At 55.4% G+C, this 20,485-nt stretch overlaps 1 protein-coding gene, 2 long non-coding RNA genes and 1 pseudogene across 3 annotated transcripts in view; 1 reads left to right on the plus strand and 3 right to left on the minus strand.

Annotated features, from left to right (window-relative positions):
* The window catches only part of LOC135405712 (uncharacterized), a 958,894-nt gene that overhangs the window by 751,581 nt on the left and 186,828 nt on the right, over positions 1-20,485 (minus strand). The window lies entirely within an intron of this gene.
* Positions 1,284-2,038, plus strand: LOC135405699 (uncharacterized). The gene is made up of 2 exons (XR_010425958.1): positions 1,284-1,403; positions 1,759-2,038. It is a non-coding gene; the product is annotated as an uncharacterized LOC135405699 (long non-coding RNA).
* LOC135405602 (class I histocompatibility antigen, F10 alpha chain-like) lies at positions 1,890-6,485 on the minus strand (annotated as a pseudogene).
* LOC135406361 (olfactory receptor 14J1-like) lies at positions 19,236-20,451 on the minus strand. The gene is made up of 2 exons (XM_064640765.1): positions 20,370-20,451; positions 19,236-19,873 (listed from the first exon to the last, which is right to left on the minus strand). Exons 1-2 carry the CDS (start codon positions 20,449-20,451, stop codon positions 19,236-19,238), a joined length of 720 nt encoding a protein of 239 aa, XP_064496835.1.

Consider the following 20,485-nt stretch of genomic DNA (forward strand, 5'->3'; position numbering starts at 1 on the left):
GTCAGAGTCTGGTGCTCCTTAGTGGCTGTTTGTTGCTGTCGCTGCTGCTGAGCTGCTCAGCTCTGATCACCTCACTGTGCTGTGCCTGGGAATGCTGGACAACAGCCCTGGCGATGTGGCCGGGCTGGCAGGAGGCTCGGGAATTGCTGCTGCACTGGACAGGCTGGAACTCCGTGTGAAGTTGAGCTGAAGGGCCTGTGACCTGTGGATGAGTCCAGCATGGAGCAGAGACCCCCCTGCAGCCCAGGGAGGAGCCCACGCCGGAGCAGGGGGTGCCCAAAGGAGGCCGAGAGCCCGTGGGAAGCCCCTGCAGAGCCGCAGAGAGAGGAGCCCACGCGGAACGGGCTCCTGCAGGACTTGTGACCCCGTGGGGACCCACGGTGGAGCAGCCTGTTCCCGAGGGACTGTCTCCCGTGCCAAGTACCCCACGCTGGACGGAGCAGACACGGACTCCACTCTATCCCACGCCTGACGGAGCAGACACGGACTCCACTCTACCCCACAGGACGGAGCAGACACGGACTCCTCTCTACCCCACAGGACGGAGCAGACACGGACTCCTCTCTACCCCACAGGACGGAGCAGACACGGACTCCACTCTACCCCACAGGACGGAGCAGACACGGACTCCTCTCTACCCCACAGGACGGAGCAGACACGGACTCCTCTCCCTGAGCGGGAAGCAGCGGTAGGACCCCCATCCCCCTGTGCCGCGGAGCGGAGGGACGGAATAGTGAAGTCCGTGAAGGAGGGAGGGGTGGGGGAAGGTGTTTTATTAGGATTCGTTTGACTTCTCACCCTCCTGCTCGGATCTGAGCGGTTCCCAATCCCATCAATGTCCCCCAGTCGGGTCTTTGTGCCCCCAACACCGATCGAGCAATGCTCTGCTCGTGCCCCCAACACCGATCGAGCAATGCCCTACTCCTGCCCCCCGGCCCGGGCAGCGCGACAAAATGGCGGCGGCAGACCTCGAGTCCTGTCATGATTGGCTGCTTGCCCCGTCACTCCTCGCCCTCGCGCGCTCATTGGTCGGCTCGGGCGGGCAGTCCCCGCCCCCTCCCTCTGCCGGGCCGGGGCAGCGGCGGCGGCGCCCGGACGGCGCTGAGGCGGCGGCGGAGCTCGGGGGCGGCCCCGGCGCGGTGGGACCCGCGCTCGGTCCTGCCGGGGCTCGGGGCTCGCTGCGGGCGGAGGGGGCGGGAGGCGCCGCGGGGAGCGGGGTCTGGCGGGCTCGGCCCCCCGTGTCCCCTCCCCAGGGACCGCTGAGGGAGCGTCGATTCAAAGAAATCCTTAAACAATATGTAAAAGCACACTTTATTTCCGGCCGGGGCAATGCAAAGGGGTTTCGCCCCCCCGTGCATTCCACTGAGAAAAGAAACACAACAGCTTTTATACATTTGGAAGGAGTAAGTTTCAAAAATTACCTATCATATACACTCTTTGAGAATTGGTACGAAGTCTGCCTTATCTAAATAGACATTCGGTTACCTATCCCTATTTTAATTATTACAGAGTAGGAACATGAAACTTCATCATTTCAAGCGCTTTTTCCCCCCTCCCCCCCCCGTCTCCTTTGCAATGTTTTGTGCTAAAAGCCTTTGTTTTCCCCCTTTCCCTGTCAGTCCCTTATTTGTTTACTTCCCCTTCATTTTAACTGCCCACAATTTGGGCAGAGACCTGTTTGCGAGCAGTTACAATTCTGCAAAGTCACGCTTCATGCTAACATGGCTAAATTTTTCTTTTGTCTTGTCTCTATTTCAGCGGCTGCCCGCGGGCTCCTCCTTCCCGCTGAGCCCCGCCGGGCTCGGAACGAGTTTGTGCCTCGGCCTTGGCCGCAAACATCGCATTCGTTCCCCTGTGACAAGCCGATAATGACACACTCGAGAGACACATTGAGTCGTTATTACTCCAGAGTTGGGTGCCCGGTGCTGTTTCACAAGTCAGGCACCAACTCGCAGAGCTTTTTACTATTTATACATTTTAGCAAACAAAGCAAACCAAGCTTGCAAGCAGCTGCGAGACATTAAAGCTCGACAGAACACTTGCTGGTTTAGACTCAGCTGCTTTCCCTCCTGCAGGTTCTTGAAGAGACAGGGGGTGGTCTCAGGTGGGTCTGAAGGGCCGTCCAGCACCTTGTGGGGTGACCGGGGGGCCTGGGACTGAAAACACCTCCCAGCTGTGCAAGTCCTTGGGACGACACCTTTCCAGGTGTGGTGGTGCATCCCCACCCACCCCAGGCCTCCCTGTGATCTGAGAAATGCTCCTTAGGCCTCAGCCTTGATGAACAGCCCTGGGCTGAGCTGCTCTTGAGCTGCTCAGAAACACTCTCTGCTCCCAGGAACTGGTGCTGTCTAACCAGGTCCTGCTGCTTTAATGAGCAGCCTCAGAAATTTATTATTTTTCTTGCCTGAAGAACAATCCAAGTGGAATCCTATTTTTGTTCTCCAACTTTCAGAGAAAGTCACAGACCTGAATTGGGGCCAGGATGGACAATTCCTGTGCCTCAAGCCCCCTCTGTGGGGGCCCCCATAACCAGCAGTGCTGAGTGAGACCCTTGGAGCTCTCTGGGGCCGCAGCAGCTGCAGGGATTCTGCTCCAGCACGGGCTTCCCACGGGCTCACATCTTTCTTTTCGGGCATCCCCCTGCTCTGGTGTGGGCTCCTCCTTGGGCTGCAGGGGAATCTCAGCCCCTGTGCCTGGAGCACCTCCTGCTTCTCCTTCTGCACTGCCCTGGGGGTCTGCAGAGCTCTTCCTCTCCCCTGTTCCCACTCTGCTCTTCTCTGCACCCAATTCCATCTGCACAAGGACTTTTTCCTCCTTCAATACGTTCTCCCTGAGGCGTCACTGCCATCTCTGATGGGCTCGGCCTTGGCCAGTGGTGAGTCCATCCTGGAGCCCCTGGAATTTGCTCTGCTGGACATGGGGGAAGGATATTTTCACACCAAAATGAAAGCATTGAAATAGCTGTGATTCCTGGCTTTCAAACATGGGAAAATGGGAAGATGATCCATTCAGAAGAGACGTGGCAGGGCTGGGGTGGGTGGGAGCAGTGGGATGAGCTCAGCCGGTAGCTCCCAGATTTCCTTTGCTCTGGCTCCATGGATCACTCAGGTGGTGATTCCTGCTGGGATGAGAGTGGGTCATGGTGGCACCCTGTCCCTGTCCCCATCCTGCCGGATGGACCCAGCTGTGGAGCCCATGGAGAGCAGGAGCTGGCCAAGAATTCCACCTGATCTCGCTCCATCCATCCCACACCAATCCCTCTCCATCCATCCCACCTGATCCTCCTCCAAAATCCAGCCTGGATCCTGCTCCACAATTCCACTTGATAGCAATTTGGAATCCTGCCCTGATCCTGAATCCCTCCCTGGTCCCACTCCATTCACCCTGCCCCAATCCCCCTCTGGAATCCCACCCTGATCCCACTCCATACCTGCAGTCAAGCTGTTGGTTCACATGTCTATTCCTGCAGTAAGAGAAGATCCATGAGATTCCATCATGGATCACACACCGGGATGAACCCCAGGATCCATCATGGGATGCACACAGAGGGGATCCAGAGCTGGATCCACCATTGGAACTCACCAGTTGCCATGTTATATCCCTTCCTCTCCCTCTTCCCTATGGAAATAAAGTGGGATCAGGACCCGTGGCACAGGATCCCTGGAATACTGCTGGGCGGATCTGTGCCCCTTCCCGATCCCCATCCCATGAGTTACCAGATCGGAGCTTCCAGATGCCAAATCTCATGAGGATGAGGATGATGATGACGATGGCAGCGATGATGGACACAGCGACCAGCACCAGGATGAAATTCCATCCGGATTCTGGCTCTGGGAAGCGCAGGATGATGAAGAGGGGGAGGGGAAACTAGAACCCCCATCCCACTGCTCCACATCCCCAAATTCCTCATTTCCCAATTCCCACATTCCCCGTTCCCAGCCTCACCCCAGGCGAAGATCCCGGGCTCCGGCATTCCGGCGTGCTCCACCCGGCACCGGTACTGCTCCCGCTCCCCCGGCAGCGCCTCGATCCTGGCCCAGCTGTGGAAGGTGCCGTCGCTGTTGGGAACGATCCCACCCCACTCCGTCTCCTGATCCCAGATTTCATCCCCCTTCAGCCAGTTGATCCCGATGACCCCGGGGTAGAATCCGTACGCGTGGCAGGACAACGTCAGGATCCCGCGTTCCTCTTTCCCAGACACATGGACATCGGGGGGCTCTGGAATGGGATAATGGTGGGATCTATCCATGGAATTCCCAAGGGAATGGGACTGCACTAAGATGCATCCATAGAATTCCCATGGGAATAGGATGAGAGTGACATGCATAAACAGAATTCCCATGAGAATTCCTGCATTCCCAAATTCTGTCTTCCCAAATCCCACATTCCCCAGTTCCTCATTCCCATGGGAATTCCTGCATTCCCAAATTCTGTCTTCCCAAATCCCACATTCCCCAGTTCCTCATTCCCATGGGAATTCTGCCCCCCACCTTTTTCGCTCCAGCGCCTCCTGCCCATACCAGACATGTTTCTGGAGCACTTCTGGGCAGGTGTGCTCCAGGTAATTTGTCAGCTCCTCCACTGTGATCCGTCAGATTCCCAGCGCCTCTTGGTGATCTGGGCAGCACCATCAACCGCCACGAAGCTCCTGGATCCCAGTTCGAAGGAGATGAAATCCTGCCCGTCGTAGCCTTGCCGAAAGCATCCGCGGATGCTCCCATCAGACAGGAGCTCACAACTGATTTCCCGCTGCAATGTGTGGAGACCTGGGGGGATGGAATCGGACCCACAGAGACCCATGGAAGTGTGTCCCAGCCCCACAGGGCCCTATTCCAGCCCTACAGAGTCCCATAGTCTGATGAAGATCCACAGATCCTATCCCAGTCCCTTGGAGTCCCACAGATCCCCTCCAGGCCCACAGATCCACATCCCAGCCCCACAGATCCACATCCCAGCCCCACAGATCTTTCCCTGGCTCCCCCCACTCACCCCCACTCTGGTTGTACCGGATCTGCAGCATCTTCAGGTGGATGGGTTCCTCGTGCTGGTACATCTTACTGATCCAGGTCTCCGTATCCCAATATCCCGGCTCAGCTCCAGCCGCCATCCACAGAGTCCGTGGCTCCACCCGGCCCCGCTCGCTGTTGTAGCTCGCAAAGGGGGTCCCGTCCACATATCCCACCCCCACGTACTGGGGGAGCCCCGGGCCGGGCTCCGACACCACAACTCGAACGTAACGAAGGGAGTGGAGAACTGGGGGGACACGGACATTTGGGGGGCTGGGGAGGCCCAAGGTGAGAGACTGGGGGGCTGGGGGGGCTCACGGGTAAAGGAAAGGGGGAACTGGGAGAGCTGGGAGAGCCAGAAAGGGGCTTGGGGGTCCCAGGGTCAAGGAAAGAGGGATGTAGGGATAGGAGAGGTGAGATGGGGGGCTCCAGGGGGTCCCTGTGCCCAGAAAAGGGGGGTCCAAGGGGCCCCAGTGCTGGGGAAAGGGGGGGTCATGGGGTGGGTCCTGGAGGTCCTCGGAGTAGAGAAAAAGAGGGGCTGGGGGCTGGAAAAGGCAGAAATGAGGGTTCGGGGGTCCCAGGGTCAAGGAAAAGAGGGGCTGGAAGAGGTGGGATGATGGGAAAAGGGGATGTGGGGGGCTATTGGTGCATGATAAGGGGGTCCAGGAGGGTTCTGGAGCCAGGTATGGGGTGCAGGGGACTCCCCATGTATGGGAATGGGTGTTCAGGTGGTCCCAGTGCTGGATGAGGTGTGTCAGGGACATCCTGCTGCCCAGGAGTAGGGATTCAGGGGGGTCCTGGTACAGGATAAGGGGTCCTCGTGCCTGGAAATGGAAGTTCAGGGGGGTCCTGGTCCCCAGGAATGGGAGTTCAGGGGGGCCTCCTTCCCCAGAATGGGGGTTCAGGGGGTCCCGATGCCCAGGAATGGGGGTCCAGGGGGGTTCCTGGGCTGGATAAGGGGATGTAGGCAGGTCTCTGTGCCAGGGAAGGGATGCAGAGGAGTCCCCTTTCCGGGAATGGGGATTCAGAGGATGCCGGTGCTGGATAAGGGGGTTTGTGGGGGTCCTGATGTTGGGGGAGGAGGCACAGGGGGGTCCCCGTGCCCAGGAATGGGGGTTCAGGGCAGTACCTGTGCTTGGGAATGAGCATTCAGGGACGCCCCTTCCCAAGAATGTGGGCCCAGGAGGGTTCCAGTCCCCAGGGAAGAGGGTTCAGGGGGTCACGGGGATGGATAAGGAGGTTCAGGGAGGTGCCCACGTCAGGGAAGGGGTGCAGGAGAGTCCTCTTCCCAGGAATGGAGGTTCAGGGGGTTTCTTGTTCTGGGGAAGGGGGGTTCACTTCCCAGGAATGGAAGTTCAGGAGGTCCCAGTTCCGAGGGTCCCACTTACCCTTCGTTGTCCCCCCTGGGTCCCCCAGGAGCCCCAGGAGCCCCAGGAGTGCCCCGAGAGCCAGCGCCGGAGCCATCGTGCTGCTCTGCTGCGTTTGGGAAATATCCCTCCCTCAAATTACCCTGGTTTGGTCACAAGCCTAAAAAAACCAGTTTCTTCTTCTGGAATGCTTCCCAGCTCTGTGGTCTGGCCAAGATACACCTTATCAGTGGTGCTCAGGCCCAGATGGTTTAGTCTCAGGACTAAGATATCCACTTGCACGCAGCTATGGGTGGATACAGGACTAAGCCCTGTTTGGTAAAGCTGAAGGAATTCACAAGACTTAAACTCTGTGTCGTGGGTTGACCCTGGCTGGATGCCAGGTGCCCACTAAAGCCACTCTCACTCTCCCTGTACAACTGGACAGAGGAGAGAAAAAAAACAGCTGAGGATTCATGAGTTAAGAGCTGGGAGAGTCAGTGCCTGATCACCTTCACAGGCAAAACAGACTCCAAGTGGGGATGTTACCTAAATTTATTACTGACAGGATAAGAGCCAAAGAGTGAGAAACAAAACAGTCTTAAAAACACCTTCCCCCCACCCCTCCTTCCACGTTCTCCCTCCTCCCCCCAGCAGTGCAGGGGGACAGGAATGGGGGTCAGGGTCAGTTGTTGTTTCTGCCGAGAGACAGTCCTCGATGGACCTCTCCAGCGTGAGTCCATCCCTCGGGCAGCAGCTCTTCCCAACCTGCTGTCCCGTGGGTCACTCCTCCATGGGGTCAGTCCTTCACGGATGAGCTGTACCGGCCTGGGTCCCCCCACAGGGGGCACGAGTCCTGCCTGGGAAAAACCTGCTCCAGCCTGGGCTTCCCTCTCCACGGGCTGCAGGTCCCTGCCAGGACCCTGCTCCATCCTGGGCCTGCCACGGGGTCACAGCCTCCTTCCTGCATCCCCCTGCTCCAGCGTGGGAGCCTCCAGGGGCTGCAGGGGGGTCTCTGCACCCCGATGCTCCTCCATGGGCTGCAGGGGGGTCTCTGCACCCCGATGCTCCCCCAGGGGCTGCAGGGGCACAGCTGCCCCACCCTGCTCTGCCCCAGGGGCTGCAGGGCCTCAGCTCCAGCACCTGGAGCACCTCCTGCCCCTCCTTCTGCACTGCCCTTGGGGTCTGCATTGCTGTTCCCATGTTCTCACTCTGCTCTTCCCTGGCTGGAATTCCTTCTGCACCTTCTGTTCTTAAATATGTTATCCCAGAGGTGTTGCTGTCACTCCTGACTGGCCCAGCCTTGGCCAGCAGCAGGAATTCCGTCCTGGAGCCGGCTGGCATTGGCTCCACAAGACAGGGGAAGCTTCTGGCAGCTTCTGACAGAAGCCACCCCTGTAGCCCCCCCCCCCCCAAAAACCAGCCACACTACACACTGTTTATTGCAGTTAAAGATTTTCCCAACATTTCCCCCCTTTGAGACTTGTTGAAATTTTCAGCAAGTCTCACTTATAAGCCTTATAATATTTTGGGTTACAAACATTAGTACAACAATTCACATAAATTCATAAAAGACAACAATCACTGTCATCACAGTCACTAGAATTCATTTGACCCACTGAGAGGGTCTGGACACCAAAATGATCTTTTCCAATAACTCCTGAAATCCCCAGGAAATGCCTCCTTTTGTACATCATGTAAGACTCCAACTTGTTCCCAGATTGTCCAAATTAGTCACTATTTTCTGAGACTGATCTATGTATACACAGTGACTACTGTTTATTATGGTACCGACTCCTCTTGTAAGGCCAAGATCAGATCTAAAGCCCTTCGGTTCAGAGGTGAAATCTTCCTGATTTCTGATACTTCTTTTTGTGTTGTCCACAGAGCATTTGCACTTTGAGTTCCAATTATTTTGCCTTCAAATTCTGGGTAGCTATAATGTTTGGGATTCCAGCTCCCCAAGTGCCAGTGCCCTTCCAGCTCCAGGTGAAGCCTTTGCACAGAACAGTCCCCTGGGCAGGCCCAGGCCTGTGCTGTGCTGCACAAACCCCTTGGCTGCAGGACAAACTCAGCTCCTGCTGACAGAGGAGCTGCAGCCACCCTTGCCTTTATCTAGAAGTGCAGCAAGAAGTTCTCATGAGAACATCGTTTCTTGTTTGGCTGCAGAAGTGATGAAAAGAGATGTTTTGTTTTAAGAAAAACGGTCCTGTTACAGTTCATGTGGTTCCCTACAGAAGTAGTGTTGACATAATCCACTTTGCCTCATCATCCTGGCTTACACAAAGGCTCTGGTATCCACCTTTTCTTTTTCTCCTCCCCTCCCCTCCCCTCCCCTCCATTTCCACCAAATATGCAGACTAATGTAGACTGTGGGGAGGGACTTAGGGCTGTCCTTTATTATCCTGGGAGAAGAATGTATCCACAAGTGTGAAAAGTCTGGAATGCTGATGACTCAGACAATCCAGGTGTTGAGGGCACAGCTGCCACCTGAGGTGTTGTCTCTTTGTCCTTACACCAATGACTCATCTGTGATAACTCCCCTGGGGAGGCAGCAGGACAATTCACACACATGGCCTGAAGATACTCATCTTCTTGGTGGCCATAATGGATCCACCTGTGCTGACAAAACTGGCAGCTGTAACATCTTAGAAGGTGTCAAAGACTCTTGAAATGTCCTGTGATCTCGGTGTTAATCACCCAGTGAAGAACTCCCTGCCCTGGGGAGGTACCAGAGGCGTTCCCACCTGCCCTGGGCCCAATCAAAGACCACACTCAGACTTTACTCAGCGGACTGTGGGTCTCCTTCCCTCACTCCACAGGACTTTTACCTCCCAGGCCTCTGCCACCACCTCAGTGGGCTACAACCACCAGCATAGCAGAGCTGCAGCAACCAGGTCTCATTGCTGGATCTGGGGGGTGTCCTGTGGGTCCTTCCAGTCGCAGCCCTGCTCCAACTGCCAGTGCCAGCACTGCAGCCTCACTCCAGCACTGACCCTCCAAACTACTCTGCCAGGTTTCAGTGGGTGGGGGGAGGCCGGCTGCCATCCTGTTTGGATCGGGTGGGAGGGAGCTTGGGAATTTTCTGGTTAGCTTAACCCAGTTTTATCAGTTTTGTTGGTTAGCATTCTTCTTGGTAAAGAGGGTTTTTTCTTTTTTGTTTTCACTTACATCTGGACATGTTTGGTCCCTCTCTCTCTTCGTGTTGGAGAGAACCAGGGGTATTGAATCAGAGGAAAGAAACTTCCATCCAAGGTCTCTGCAACTCCAAATTCTCTCAAACTGAGACAGGGAGCCCTGGCAGCCTGGAGGGGGAGCACATAGGAGGGGGGACATCTGGGACCCTAAAACTGGGAGCCAAGATAGGGGAGACTCCAGAGAGCCTGGAAAAGTGGTGAGCCTGGAGAGGGGGGACCTCTGGAACAGAAAAGTAAGGAGAGGGGAGACCCTCGGGATTCCTGGGACCCCCGGCAGCCTCGATGGAGGGGGAAGATTGCAGAGAGGGAGACCCTTCAGTACATGTGGGACCACCAGCAGCCTGGACAGGGGGGACTGGTAAAAGCCCCAAAGTGGAGAGACCAGAGAGGGGGAACTCCTGGAGGGTTTTTTTTGGATGAATCTTGATGGTTTGGAGGTTTCTATGGACACTCTAGAAATCTGGCCCCCCAGGCAGGTGAGGAGGCAGTCAGTGTCCCTTTGGGCGGGTGTTGTGCTGGCTCTGTCAGCCGAGCATGGCCCCGGCTGCAGGACAACCCCGCTGCCGCCGCCGTCCTGCCGGGGCCGGAGTTGGGGGGATGTCCTTGGCCTTCCCTGTGGGCCGGAGGCAAATCCCCTCCCTGTCCTTCTTGCTTCCTGCCCCAGGCCCCGAGCTGAGGACGGAGAGCAGAAAGTGCCCCGGCCAAGCCTTTTCCAGGAGTGTGCCATGGGAGACGGTGTCCAAGGCTTTGCTGAAGTCCAGACAGACACATCCACACCTTCCCCTCATCCACCAGGTGGGTCACCTGATCATAAAAGGAGATCAGGTTGGTCAGACAGGACCTGCCCCTTCTAAACCCGTGCTGGCTGGGTCTGATCCCTTGTCCATCCTGTAGGTGCTGTGGGACTGCTCTTAGGATGATCTGCTCCAGAACCTTGCCAGGCACTGAGCTCAGGCTGACAGGCCTGGAGTTTCTCAGGTCCTCCTTGCAGCCCTTTTTGTGGATGGGCGTGACATTCACCAACTTCCAATCATCTGGGCCCTCCCCAGTGAGCCAGGGCTGTTGGGAAATGATGGAGAGTGGCTTGGCGAGCTCTTCTGCCAGCTCCTCATCACCCTTGGGTGGATCCCATCTGTTCCCATAGACTTGTGAGGATCCAAGTGGCTCAGCAGGTCACTGACTGTTCCCTCCTGGATTACAGGGGGCTGTTCAGCTTCCTGTCTCTGTCTACCAGCTCCAGAGGCCACTTGTCCTAAGGACAACCTGTCTTACTGTTGAAAACTGAGGCCAAGAAAGTGTTAAGTACCTCAGCCTTTTCCTCATCTTTGGTGACTCTGTTCCCCCCCATGTCCAACAAAGAATGGAGATTTTCCTTGCCCCTCCTTTGCTATTGATGTATTTGTAGAAGCACTTCTTGTTGTCCCTGACAGAAGTGGCTAGAGTGAGTTCAAATTGTGCCTTTGTCTCTTTAATTTTCTTTCCACATGACCTAACTATATTCCTAAACTCTTCACAAGTAGCCAGCCCTTTTTTCCATAATCAGTAAGCTCTCTTTTTTCCCCTAATTTCCTTTAAAAATCTCCCTGTTCAGCCAGGCTGGCTGTCTTCCCTGCCAGCTCGCCTTTCGGCACACTGGGACAGCTCCTGTGCATTCAAGACTTCCTTCTGGAAGCATGTCCATCCTTCCTGGACCCCTTTGTTTTCCAGGGCTCTTTCCCAAGGTACCCTCTGAACCAGTCTTTTGAGTAGGCTGAAATCTGCCCTCTGGAAGTCCAGGGCAGAAGTTTTATTGATGGCCCTCTTTGTGTCCCTGAGTATTGAAAATTCTCTCATGGTCACTGTGCCCCAGACGGCCTCCGACCACCACATCTCCCACCAGCCCCTCTCTGTTTGTGAACAGCAGGTCTAGTGGGGCCCCACCCCTGGTAGGCTCATTTACCAGCTGGAGCAGGAAATTATCCTCCATACACTCCAGGAATCTCCTAAACTGCCTCCTCTGTGCTGTGTTGAGTTTCCAGCAGACAGGCCTGAGGTTCTGCAGTGTCACACCAGTCTCCTGATTCCATGAGGTTCCACAGTGTCACAATGGTCTCTTTGGCTCTATTGAACCCTGCAATGTCCCAATAGACCCTTGATTCCAGGAGATTCCTCAGGACGACCCCTGGGAGGTCCCCAAGGAGCCCTGGGACATCCCGTGACCTCCTGGCTCTTTAGGAGCCCTGAGAACTTCACCAGGGGGAAGTGCCGGATTCTGCCCTGGGATGGGGCAACCCCGCCTGGACGGACAGACTGGGAAGGAGAGGCTGGAAAGCAGTGCCGGGAAAGGGCCCTGGGGTTGCTGGTGGGTGGCCAGTTGGCCCTGAGTCAGCAGTGCCCTGGCAGCCAGGAGGGCCAAGCCTGTCCTGGGGGCATCAGGCCCAGCATGGTCGGCCGGGCCAGGGAGGGGATTGTCCCGCTCTGCTCTGCCCTGGGGCGGCCTCACCTGCACCATTGGGGCAGTTTGGGGGGACACAATGGAAGGGAGAGATTGAGCCATTGGAGAGTGTCCAAAGGAGGGCAAGGAAGAGGGGGAAGGGCCTTGGGGGGAAGGCGTGTGAGGACACTGAGGGCACTTGGTGTGTTCAGCTGGAGAAGAGGAGACTGAGGGGAGACCTCACTGCAGGTCCAACTTCCTGGGGAGGGGCAGAGGAGGGGCAGGCCCTGAGCTCTGCTCTGTGGGGACCAGGGACAGGACTGAGGGAATGGCCTGGAGTTGTGTCAGGGCAGGGTTGGGTTGGATCTTAGAAAAAGATTCTTCCTCACGAGGATGGTTGGGCACTGACCAGGCTCCCCAGGGCAGTGGGCACAGCACCAAGGCTGACAGAGCTCAAGAAGTGTTTGGATGATCCTCTCAGGATCATGGTGTGACCCTTGGGGATAGTCCTGTGCAGGGCTAAGGGTTGGATTGGATGATCCTTGTGGGTCCCTTCCAAGTCATCCTATTCTGTCATTCTGTGATTATCAACCCTGTGTTCAGCACAAAGCCAAAACACAGCCCTGCACTGGCCACGGGGAAGAAATTTAACTGTACTCCCCCTGAAACCAGCACAGCCTTTAGGGGCTCTCCCAGAAACATCCCACAGTCCATTTGCCACCTGGAACCAGTGACTGAGTTCCTGCTTCCCCAACCCCAGGGATGGTCTCCTTGTCTGCTCATTCCTCCACACTCTCTTCTCAGAGATGGCATCTTAACGAGACAAGCCCCTGGGAATAATTTACTTGCAAGTCTTCAATTCTGTTATGGTTAATTAGACAGTTCTCAGAAGTGCATTCAAAGTGAATATCTTGTATTAAAGGAACAATGAGAAAACATTTCCTTTTTTATGTCCCGTTTATTTTTTTCCTTTTTTAACATTAATATCAGCAATCCCCAGTCGATATTGATCCTGGGCAATTCTTAATTCAGTCTAAATAGATAAGAAAATCAAGACCCTCTCTGTCTGACAATCCATCAGACTTTATTCCTATCTTCACCCCACCATTCCCTCATCAAACCCCTGGCACTCAAAGCAGCCTTGGGCAAATCTGAGCTCCCTCCACTCAAGGCTGGACCTGCAGGTTTCAACTCCTTGGCACCAACTCCCACCTGCTTGGCTTGGAGAAAGAGCTGCCTGAGACACAGAGGGATGTTCATTTATGGCCAGCAAACAAAACTAGAGGACGGCACAGCTCAATAAAACCCAGAAGTCCTTCCCATGCTGTATATTAAGTCCACATTGCCTCCACTGAAGTCCACTTTCTGCATTAGATAGTCTTAGACCAACGGCAAACACCTTCTGTGTCAAGCACACATCCCAAGATCAACCCCAACACTCCCTGCCCCGAATTCTGTCCATATTTGCCCTTTGCACACAGTGAGTCACACAATGAAGTCACAAGTTCCTTCTGTGCAAAGAGGGAGGAAAAGAGAAAGTGAATGAATTTCTGTGTTGTGCAGAGCTAAATCTGCACTCATCCCAATATTCTGGCCTTACAGGACCTTTATCAAACACCTTCTGCAGCATCTGTTCACTGGGCAAACATCTGTGTGGATGGCCAGGCCCAAGGAGTGGTGGGCAATGGAGTTCCAGCCAGGGGTGTTCCCAGGGCTCAGCACTGGGCTCAGGGCACTTCAATCTCTTTCTCAAGGATCTGCACAAGGGCATCGAGTGCAGCCTCAGGCAGTTCCCAGGGCACACCAAGCTGGGGGGAGTGTGGATGTGCTGGAGGGCAGGAAGGCTCTGCAGAGGGATCTGCACAGGCTGGATCCATGGGCCCAGGCCACTTGGAGGAGGTTCAACAAGGCCAAGTGCTGGGTCCTGCCCTGGACTCACAACCACCCCAAAGCCCTGACCATGCCCTGCAACTGGTCCCCACAGCCTGTCCTGTGTCCTTAATCCCTCCATTTCCAAGGACTCTGTGGGACAAGGGAGCTCTGTGCTCTGGGTACGGAGGGAGCTCCAAGTGCCACTGGAGTGGGAACCCCAACTCCTCAGGTTGGTGTTCTTTGGGAGGGCTGGAACTGGTGAGACTTAGAACCACAGAAAATTTCTCTTCATTGCCCACAAACAAAAAGTAAACACGATACAGTTTATAAACATCCCAGCTCTTTCCTCAGCTTTCCTCAGCCACAGTGACCTGGAGAATGCCCGTCCTTGATGTCCTGGTGCCACAGCCCAGGATGCTCCTGGCCTCCCTTGCTGCCAGGGCACACGGCTGCCTCCTGCCCAGCTCCCTGCCCAGCCACAGCTTCTGACAGGGCTGCTCCCAGCCAGGCAGCTCCAGCTGTGCCATGGCCAGGCTGAGTCCCCTGCAGGGGCAGACACTGCCATTTGTCCCTCGGGGATTTCAGCAGGTTCCTGCCCAGACGTGCTCTCCTCCTCCCTGAAGCCCTTCCCAGAGCACAGAGGCCTGAGAGACCTTTCCAGGAAAGACTCAGGCAGAGAAGCCATGGAGTCCCTGAGCACCACATCAGTGTCTGCTGGAGTTAAACCCCCTCCTCATTGCACAGCAGCCCTGCCTTTCCCTCCTGCAGCCTTGGTGTCCAACACAGCCCTTGAGGCTCTTTGGGCTCTGGACTTTTCCTGCAGCCCCAACTGCAGGGGAACTTTGCCTTTCCTACAGTCCCCCTGCACTGCCCAGGCCATGCCCAGCAATCCCTTGTCTGTCCCTGGCCTTGCTGTCCCCCCTGGCAGCGGCTCCGTGGCCCCTTTGTGCCCCGCTGCCTCCCAGCTGGTCCCACAGCCCCCTGGGCAGGCCCAGCCCAGCACAGGAGCACTCAGGGTGGGGAAGGGCCCCTCTGACGGGATGCCCAGGGCAGTCCTTGGCCTTGGGCACCCAGGGCCTTCCTGTTCTGCCCCTCTCCAAGCTCCTGGACAGGCCGTGTCCCCTGTGGGGCCTCACAGCCAGCCCTGCTCCAGGCTCTGCCGGGCTCTGGGCCAGCAGAGAGGCCGGGCAGGGCTGGCCATGGCCCTGGCACAGGCCCTGAGCCCAGCAGGGGGATGGAGGGGGCCCAGCAAAACTCACCCTTCACCCTGGGCTGAGCAGCCAGTGCTGGCAATGGCTGGGGAGAGAGGCTGGGGGGGACAACTGTCCTGGGCCACCTTCCTGCTCTGTTGGTGCCACCAAGGGCACAGAGCAGCCTCCTCTCGCTGGCACTTGCATGTTTTCAATCCCTTCCCGGGCCCTGGCTCTGCACCACAACCCCCCTGGGCTGAGTCCTCCCTGCACGCTCACACAGGGTCACAGACACAACCATGGCTTCCTCTCCCAGCTCTTTTGCATCCCAAGGCATTGTGTAAATCATTCCCTTTCATTAAAAAAAAAATATATATTTTGTGACATCCACTTTAAAATCTTCCTCCTTAGTTAAACTACAAAAAACTCTAATTAGCTGTAGAAGACTTTAAGACTTGAAGACAATGAAAGGAAGGGAAATAATTTGTTTTTCAGTGTTTAAAATAATTTATTTTTCAGTATTTTAATGGGTCCCACAGTGTGTTTGGAGCTGCAGCAGCTGTCAGTCCAAGATGGGCCATGTCAGAACTGGTGAGGTTGGGGGGTGAGGAGCAAGCTTGATCATCCAGGGTCAGTGTGGATCTCCTGAGGAGACACTCAGCATCAAGATCACTTGGAGAACACCTCTATCACCTCTCCTCTGAACTAAAAAATTATTCATCATTGAATTGAAACAAAAAAAGCACAAACTCGGAAGACTTGTTTTGAAATTGCCTTGAAGACAATTAAAGGAAGACAAAGAGATCACAAAGGAATTTATGCATTTTAATGAGCCCCACAGTGTGTTTGCAGCCCAGCCCATGATCCTGAGGTACTGAGAGAAGATTGAAGCAGCTGCTGAAGAAGTCAGAAGCCAAACTGCAAGTGCCTTGAAGCATTGCTGGGCCCCACTGAGGGCAGGCACTGCCAAAGCCTCCCCAGGGACTCCTTGGAGCAGCTCCTTGGAGGCCAGGAGTGCAGGCAGACCAAGGCTCTGGGCAGGCCCCTGCAATGCTGAGCAAAGCCTGCCTTGGTTTTGTGGAGCACAAAGGCCAAGGCCTGAGCCCCAGGCCCTGGCCCAGCAGATCCTGTCCCTCCCGGCTGGCTCAGGGCTGTTTGGGGGGCACTGGGATGGGAGGGGGAGCAACAACAAAGGCCCAAAACTGGGCAACCCCTGCCAGGCTGCTGAGGGAGGGGCGAGGTAGAACCCAAGGGCAGAACCTGCCAGGAAAGTGGCTTGTGGTGGCCTGAGTGGCAGAGGCAGCTGCCAGAGGCAAGGGGACAAAGGCCTGGGTGCCTTTGGGCCTTGCAGCCCTGCCAGAGCCCTTGGCCATCTCTCCTGCAGGCTGTCCTGCCCTGGCCCTGCTGCTGCTCTGGCCTTGCTGGCTGCACACACCCTCCTGCTTTCCCACCCCCTCCCAGCAGCATTTCTAGACCCTCCCTGATGGCTCTGCACCAGCTCTGGCTGTTCCCTGAAACACAAATCCATGGGCTGATCCTGACTCCCTCTGGGTGAGCTCTTGCACCACAAGGGTCCCCACTGAGTGACATTTCTTCTTCTTCTCCTTCAATCTGAACTTTTAATGCTAGCCTTTGTGGAGATTTCATTCTATTTCCAATATGGAGAAAAGCTCCATCCTGTCAGATCTCCCCTAGACCCTCTCCAGTTGTTCCTCATTCCTTGGAATAGGGAACCTCACAGACAGACAGACCAGTCCAGATGTGGTGAGCCCAGGACTGAGTCCAGGGGGTGACAACTCCCTTGTCTGGGCGCCCACACTCCCCCTAAGGCAGCCCCATGTGCAGTTGGCCTTAAATCAAGGGGCCATTCTGATTCTTTGCAACGTCATGGAATCAAGTGGCCCTGTGACACTGCAGGGCCTCCTGGAACCAAAGGAATGCAGGGACACTGTGGAATCTCATGGAACCAAGGGGCCATTGTGACATGTGGGGTCTCTTTGGAATAAAAGGAACCCTGAGACATCTCAGAACATCATAGAACCAAGGGCCCACTGTGCCTCCCCAGAACTCCATGGGATCAAGCAGAGCCGCTGCCTCCCCCCCGCCGCCGCACGGACCGGAGTCGCCGGCTCTGCCCCGCTTGGACACCTCTGGAGTCAGCGTGTTCTTGGGCAGCACAACTGATCTCAGACCAGAGAGTTTCCCAGAGTTTACTTTGTCCCCTCTTTCCACTGGTTTAATTTTTGTTCTTTGTTCATTGAGGGGGAAAAGGGGGAAGGGAGGCACATGTTGATCCCTGTTTTTATTTGTTTACAAAAGGGAGTTGGGGCAGGGGGGAGAGAGGAGGCAATTTCTCTCTCTGCTGATGCTTTGAACTGTTCTGTTGGTATTGCTGTTTTTGCTGCTATATTTCTTGTCAGGAAACTCTTATTTTTTCAGTTATACCTCCTTGTATTTTGTCTCCTTGTACTGGTGGGGAATAAAAGGGGAGTGAGTTCATTTTATTAGAGTTCCCACCCCAAAATGTGTCTTTAAACCAGGACAGGTTGCTCAGGGGCTCCCTGAAATTTGGCATCATCCACAAAGGACTTGAAAATACATTTTGTCCCATTGTACAGAGAGATAATAAAGATGTTCTCTAGTGGTGTTCAAGGGCTGGTCACTGAAGGATTTCATCAGAAAGTTGCTGCCAAGATGAATTTGTACCATGGATTTTATTTGACACTCTTCTTTCAGCCAACTTCCCACCACCAAATCTTCCACTTCTTCAGTCCAGCTCTCACCAGTCTGACCATAAGGAGACCACAGGAGATCATGTCAAAGGCCTTGATAAAGTCTGGGCACAAAACATCCCCTTCTATTCTCTCCCACAGGGGTTCTGCAATCCCTGCCTTGTCCTTCCCATGCCTGGCAATGGCTGCAGCAGGACTTGCCCTCTCCCCTTCCCTGCTGAGCCTGAGCAGTCTGGAACTCTGCCAACCCTCCTTGCTGCCCTGTTTGCAGACTGGTTCCAGGTCTGCCTTTGCCAAGGCCCCAGGAAGCTCTGGGCTGGCTCTGGCCTTTCCAAGGGTTTGGGAGAGGTCTCCCAGTGACACTGCCCAGCCTTCTCAATATCCCTGACACCAAAACCTTTTCCATAGCCCACACTTCCAGAGGAGTGCCCAAGACACAACACAGGTTGTCCTGGTGGTTCTGGAGGATGAGAAGGGATTTCTTCCTCGAGGCCAACCCCTCCAACTGGATTGGAGTGCAGCTGAAAGGTTCCCTCAGCATTTTGCCCGGTGCCCCCCTGCCCTGAAGGTTTGTGGCCATCAGGCTGGAGCTGAGGGGGTTGGGCAGGTGCCTGAGGAGGGGGGAGAACAAGGGCTGTGTCCAACTGTGCCAGGAGGGCTGTGCTGGGCAAGGATGAGGAGGCTGCAGAAAACAGTGGCACTGGGGAGGGGAGAGGAGCAGCTGGAGAGACCTTGTGCCTGCCCACGCTGGGCAGGAGCTGCCCCAGGATGGCAGCTCTGAAGCACTCACAGGATGTCCCTGGGAACAGGAGGGGAAGACTGGATCTGAAAATGGAACCTGGAAAGGAGAGAGCAGGAGTGGCATGGTGACACTGCAGGAGAGTCCCAGCCCTGGAGCAAGGTGACAGAAGAAGTGACCCAGTCCATGCAGTGGCCTCAGAAGATCCCACAGCATCCTGGAGATGCTGGAAGGGAGCCCAGCTCTGCTTCACAAGTTCCCAGGGCCTGTCCCTGCCTGTGCTCCAAGGGCTTCCACCCCCCAGGACTGTGCTCAGAGAGCACTCAGGCCTTACAGCGAGAAAGGGGCTCAGGAGGACAGTGTGGAAGTGGCAAGAGAGCAGCTCTGCAAAGACCAAGCACTGCTGCTCCCTGGCAGTGCTGCTGGGCTGGGATTATTGTCCCCTTCCCGTTTGCAAAGACCCCCTGTCCTGCAGTGTGCTGTCCTTTAGGAACATCTGAGAAGAAGAGTCTTGGACAAAGAAGGCACTGCAGGGACTTGGTTTTTTTATTTAAATACTCAGAAAGCACAGTTCATAATTTTTACATCTCTGGGTCAAAATCAATGGGTACACACTAAATTCAAAGGTAGATGCCTAAAAACACTTCATTGTACAGAAAATTATTCCAAAAAGAACCCAGTGACCTCCATGAGCAACCTGAACAGGAAGGCTGGGCCATTAGTGAGTCCCTTTCTGAATGCTACACACCAGAAAACTGGCACCTTATTTCTCCTGAAAAGCATCCAGTCATCATTTTTCTCAGGGCATCCTTGAGCTCCTGGTTCCTCAGGCTGTAGATGAGGGGGTTCAGTGCTGGAGGAATCACAGAGTACAGAACTGACAGGGTCAGATCCAGGGATGGGGAGGAGATGGAAGGGGGCTTCAGGTAGGCAAATATGGCAGTGCTGACAAAGAGGGAGACCACAGCCAGGTGAGGGAGGCACGTGGAAAAGGCTTTGTGCCGCCCCTGCTCAGAGGGGATCCTCAGCACAGCCCTGAAGATCTGCACATAGGAGAAAACAATGAAAATGAAACAACCAAATCCTAAACAGTCACTAACCCCAATAAGCACAAGTTCCCTGATATAGGACTGTGAGCAGGAGAGCTTGAGGATGTGTGGGATTTCACAGAAGAACTGGCCCAGGGCACTGCCCTGGCACAGGGGCAGGGAAAATGTACTGGCTGTGTGCAGCAGAGCATTGAGAAAGCCAGTGGCCCAGGCAGCTGCTGCCATGTGGGCACAAGCTCTGCTGCCCAGGAGGGTCCCGTAGTGCAGGGGTTTGCAGATGGCAACGTAGCGGTCGTAGCACATGGTGGTGAGGAGGAAATACTCTGCTGACATGAAGAAGACAAAGAAAAAGAGCTGTGCAGCACATCCCGTGTAGGAAATGGTTGTGGTGTTATGGAGGGAATTGTGCATGGCTTTGGGGACAGTGGTGCAGATGCAGCCCAGGTCTGTGAGGGAGAGGTTGAGCAGGAAGAAGCCCATGGGGGTGTGCAGGTGGTGGTCGCAGGCTACGGCGCTGAGGATGAGGCCGTTGGCCAGGAGGGCAGCCAGGGAGATGCCCAGGAAGAGCCAGAAGTGCAGGAGCTGCAGCTCCCGCCTGTCTGCCAATGCCAGGAGGAGGAACTGGGTGAGGGAGCTGCTGTTGGACATTTGTTGACTCTGGATGTGGGGCCCTGTTCAAGTAGGAAATAACAGTGACAAGTTAGGGCAGAACATTCTAAGAAAATTCAAAGCTGCTTTCCAACACCCCTCTCACTGCTCCATTGGTTTTCCTTTTCTAGAAATCTCTCCCTCAGCTCCATGGCTGGAGCTCTGCTTGGGGCTCACCACATCTTCCACGAGGAGCAGACCCTCTGCCCACTGGCTGTGAGGGCTCAGATCTGCTCTGCACCAGTGTGGTCATGGGCATGGTGAGCACAGGGGCCCATCCTGGTGTTCATCTG

The sequence above is a fragment of the Pseudopipra pipra genome, chromosome W, assembly GCF_036250125.1.
Source record: "Pseudopipra pipra isolate bDixPip1 chromosome W, bDixPip1.hap1, whole genome shotgun sequence".
Lineage (NCBI taxonomy): Eukaryota > Metazoa > Chordata > Aves > Passeriformes > Pipridae > Pseudopipra > Pseudopipra pipra.

What these genes read in the sequence shown, in the direction of transcription:
- LOC135406361 (XM_064640765.1), bottom strand. Translation starts at nt 20,451, where the DNA reads ATGCCCATGACCACACTGGTGCAGAGCAGATCTGAGCCCTCACAGCCA. An exon ending in TGCTCCTCGTGGAAGATGTG is followed by an intron (nt 19,874 to 20,369) that starts GTGAGCCCCAAG and finishes TCTTCTTCATGT; the next exon opens with CAGCAGAGTATTTCCTCCTC.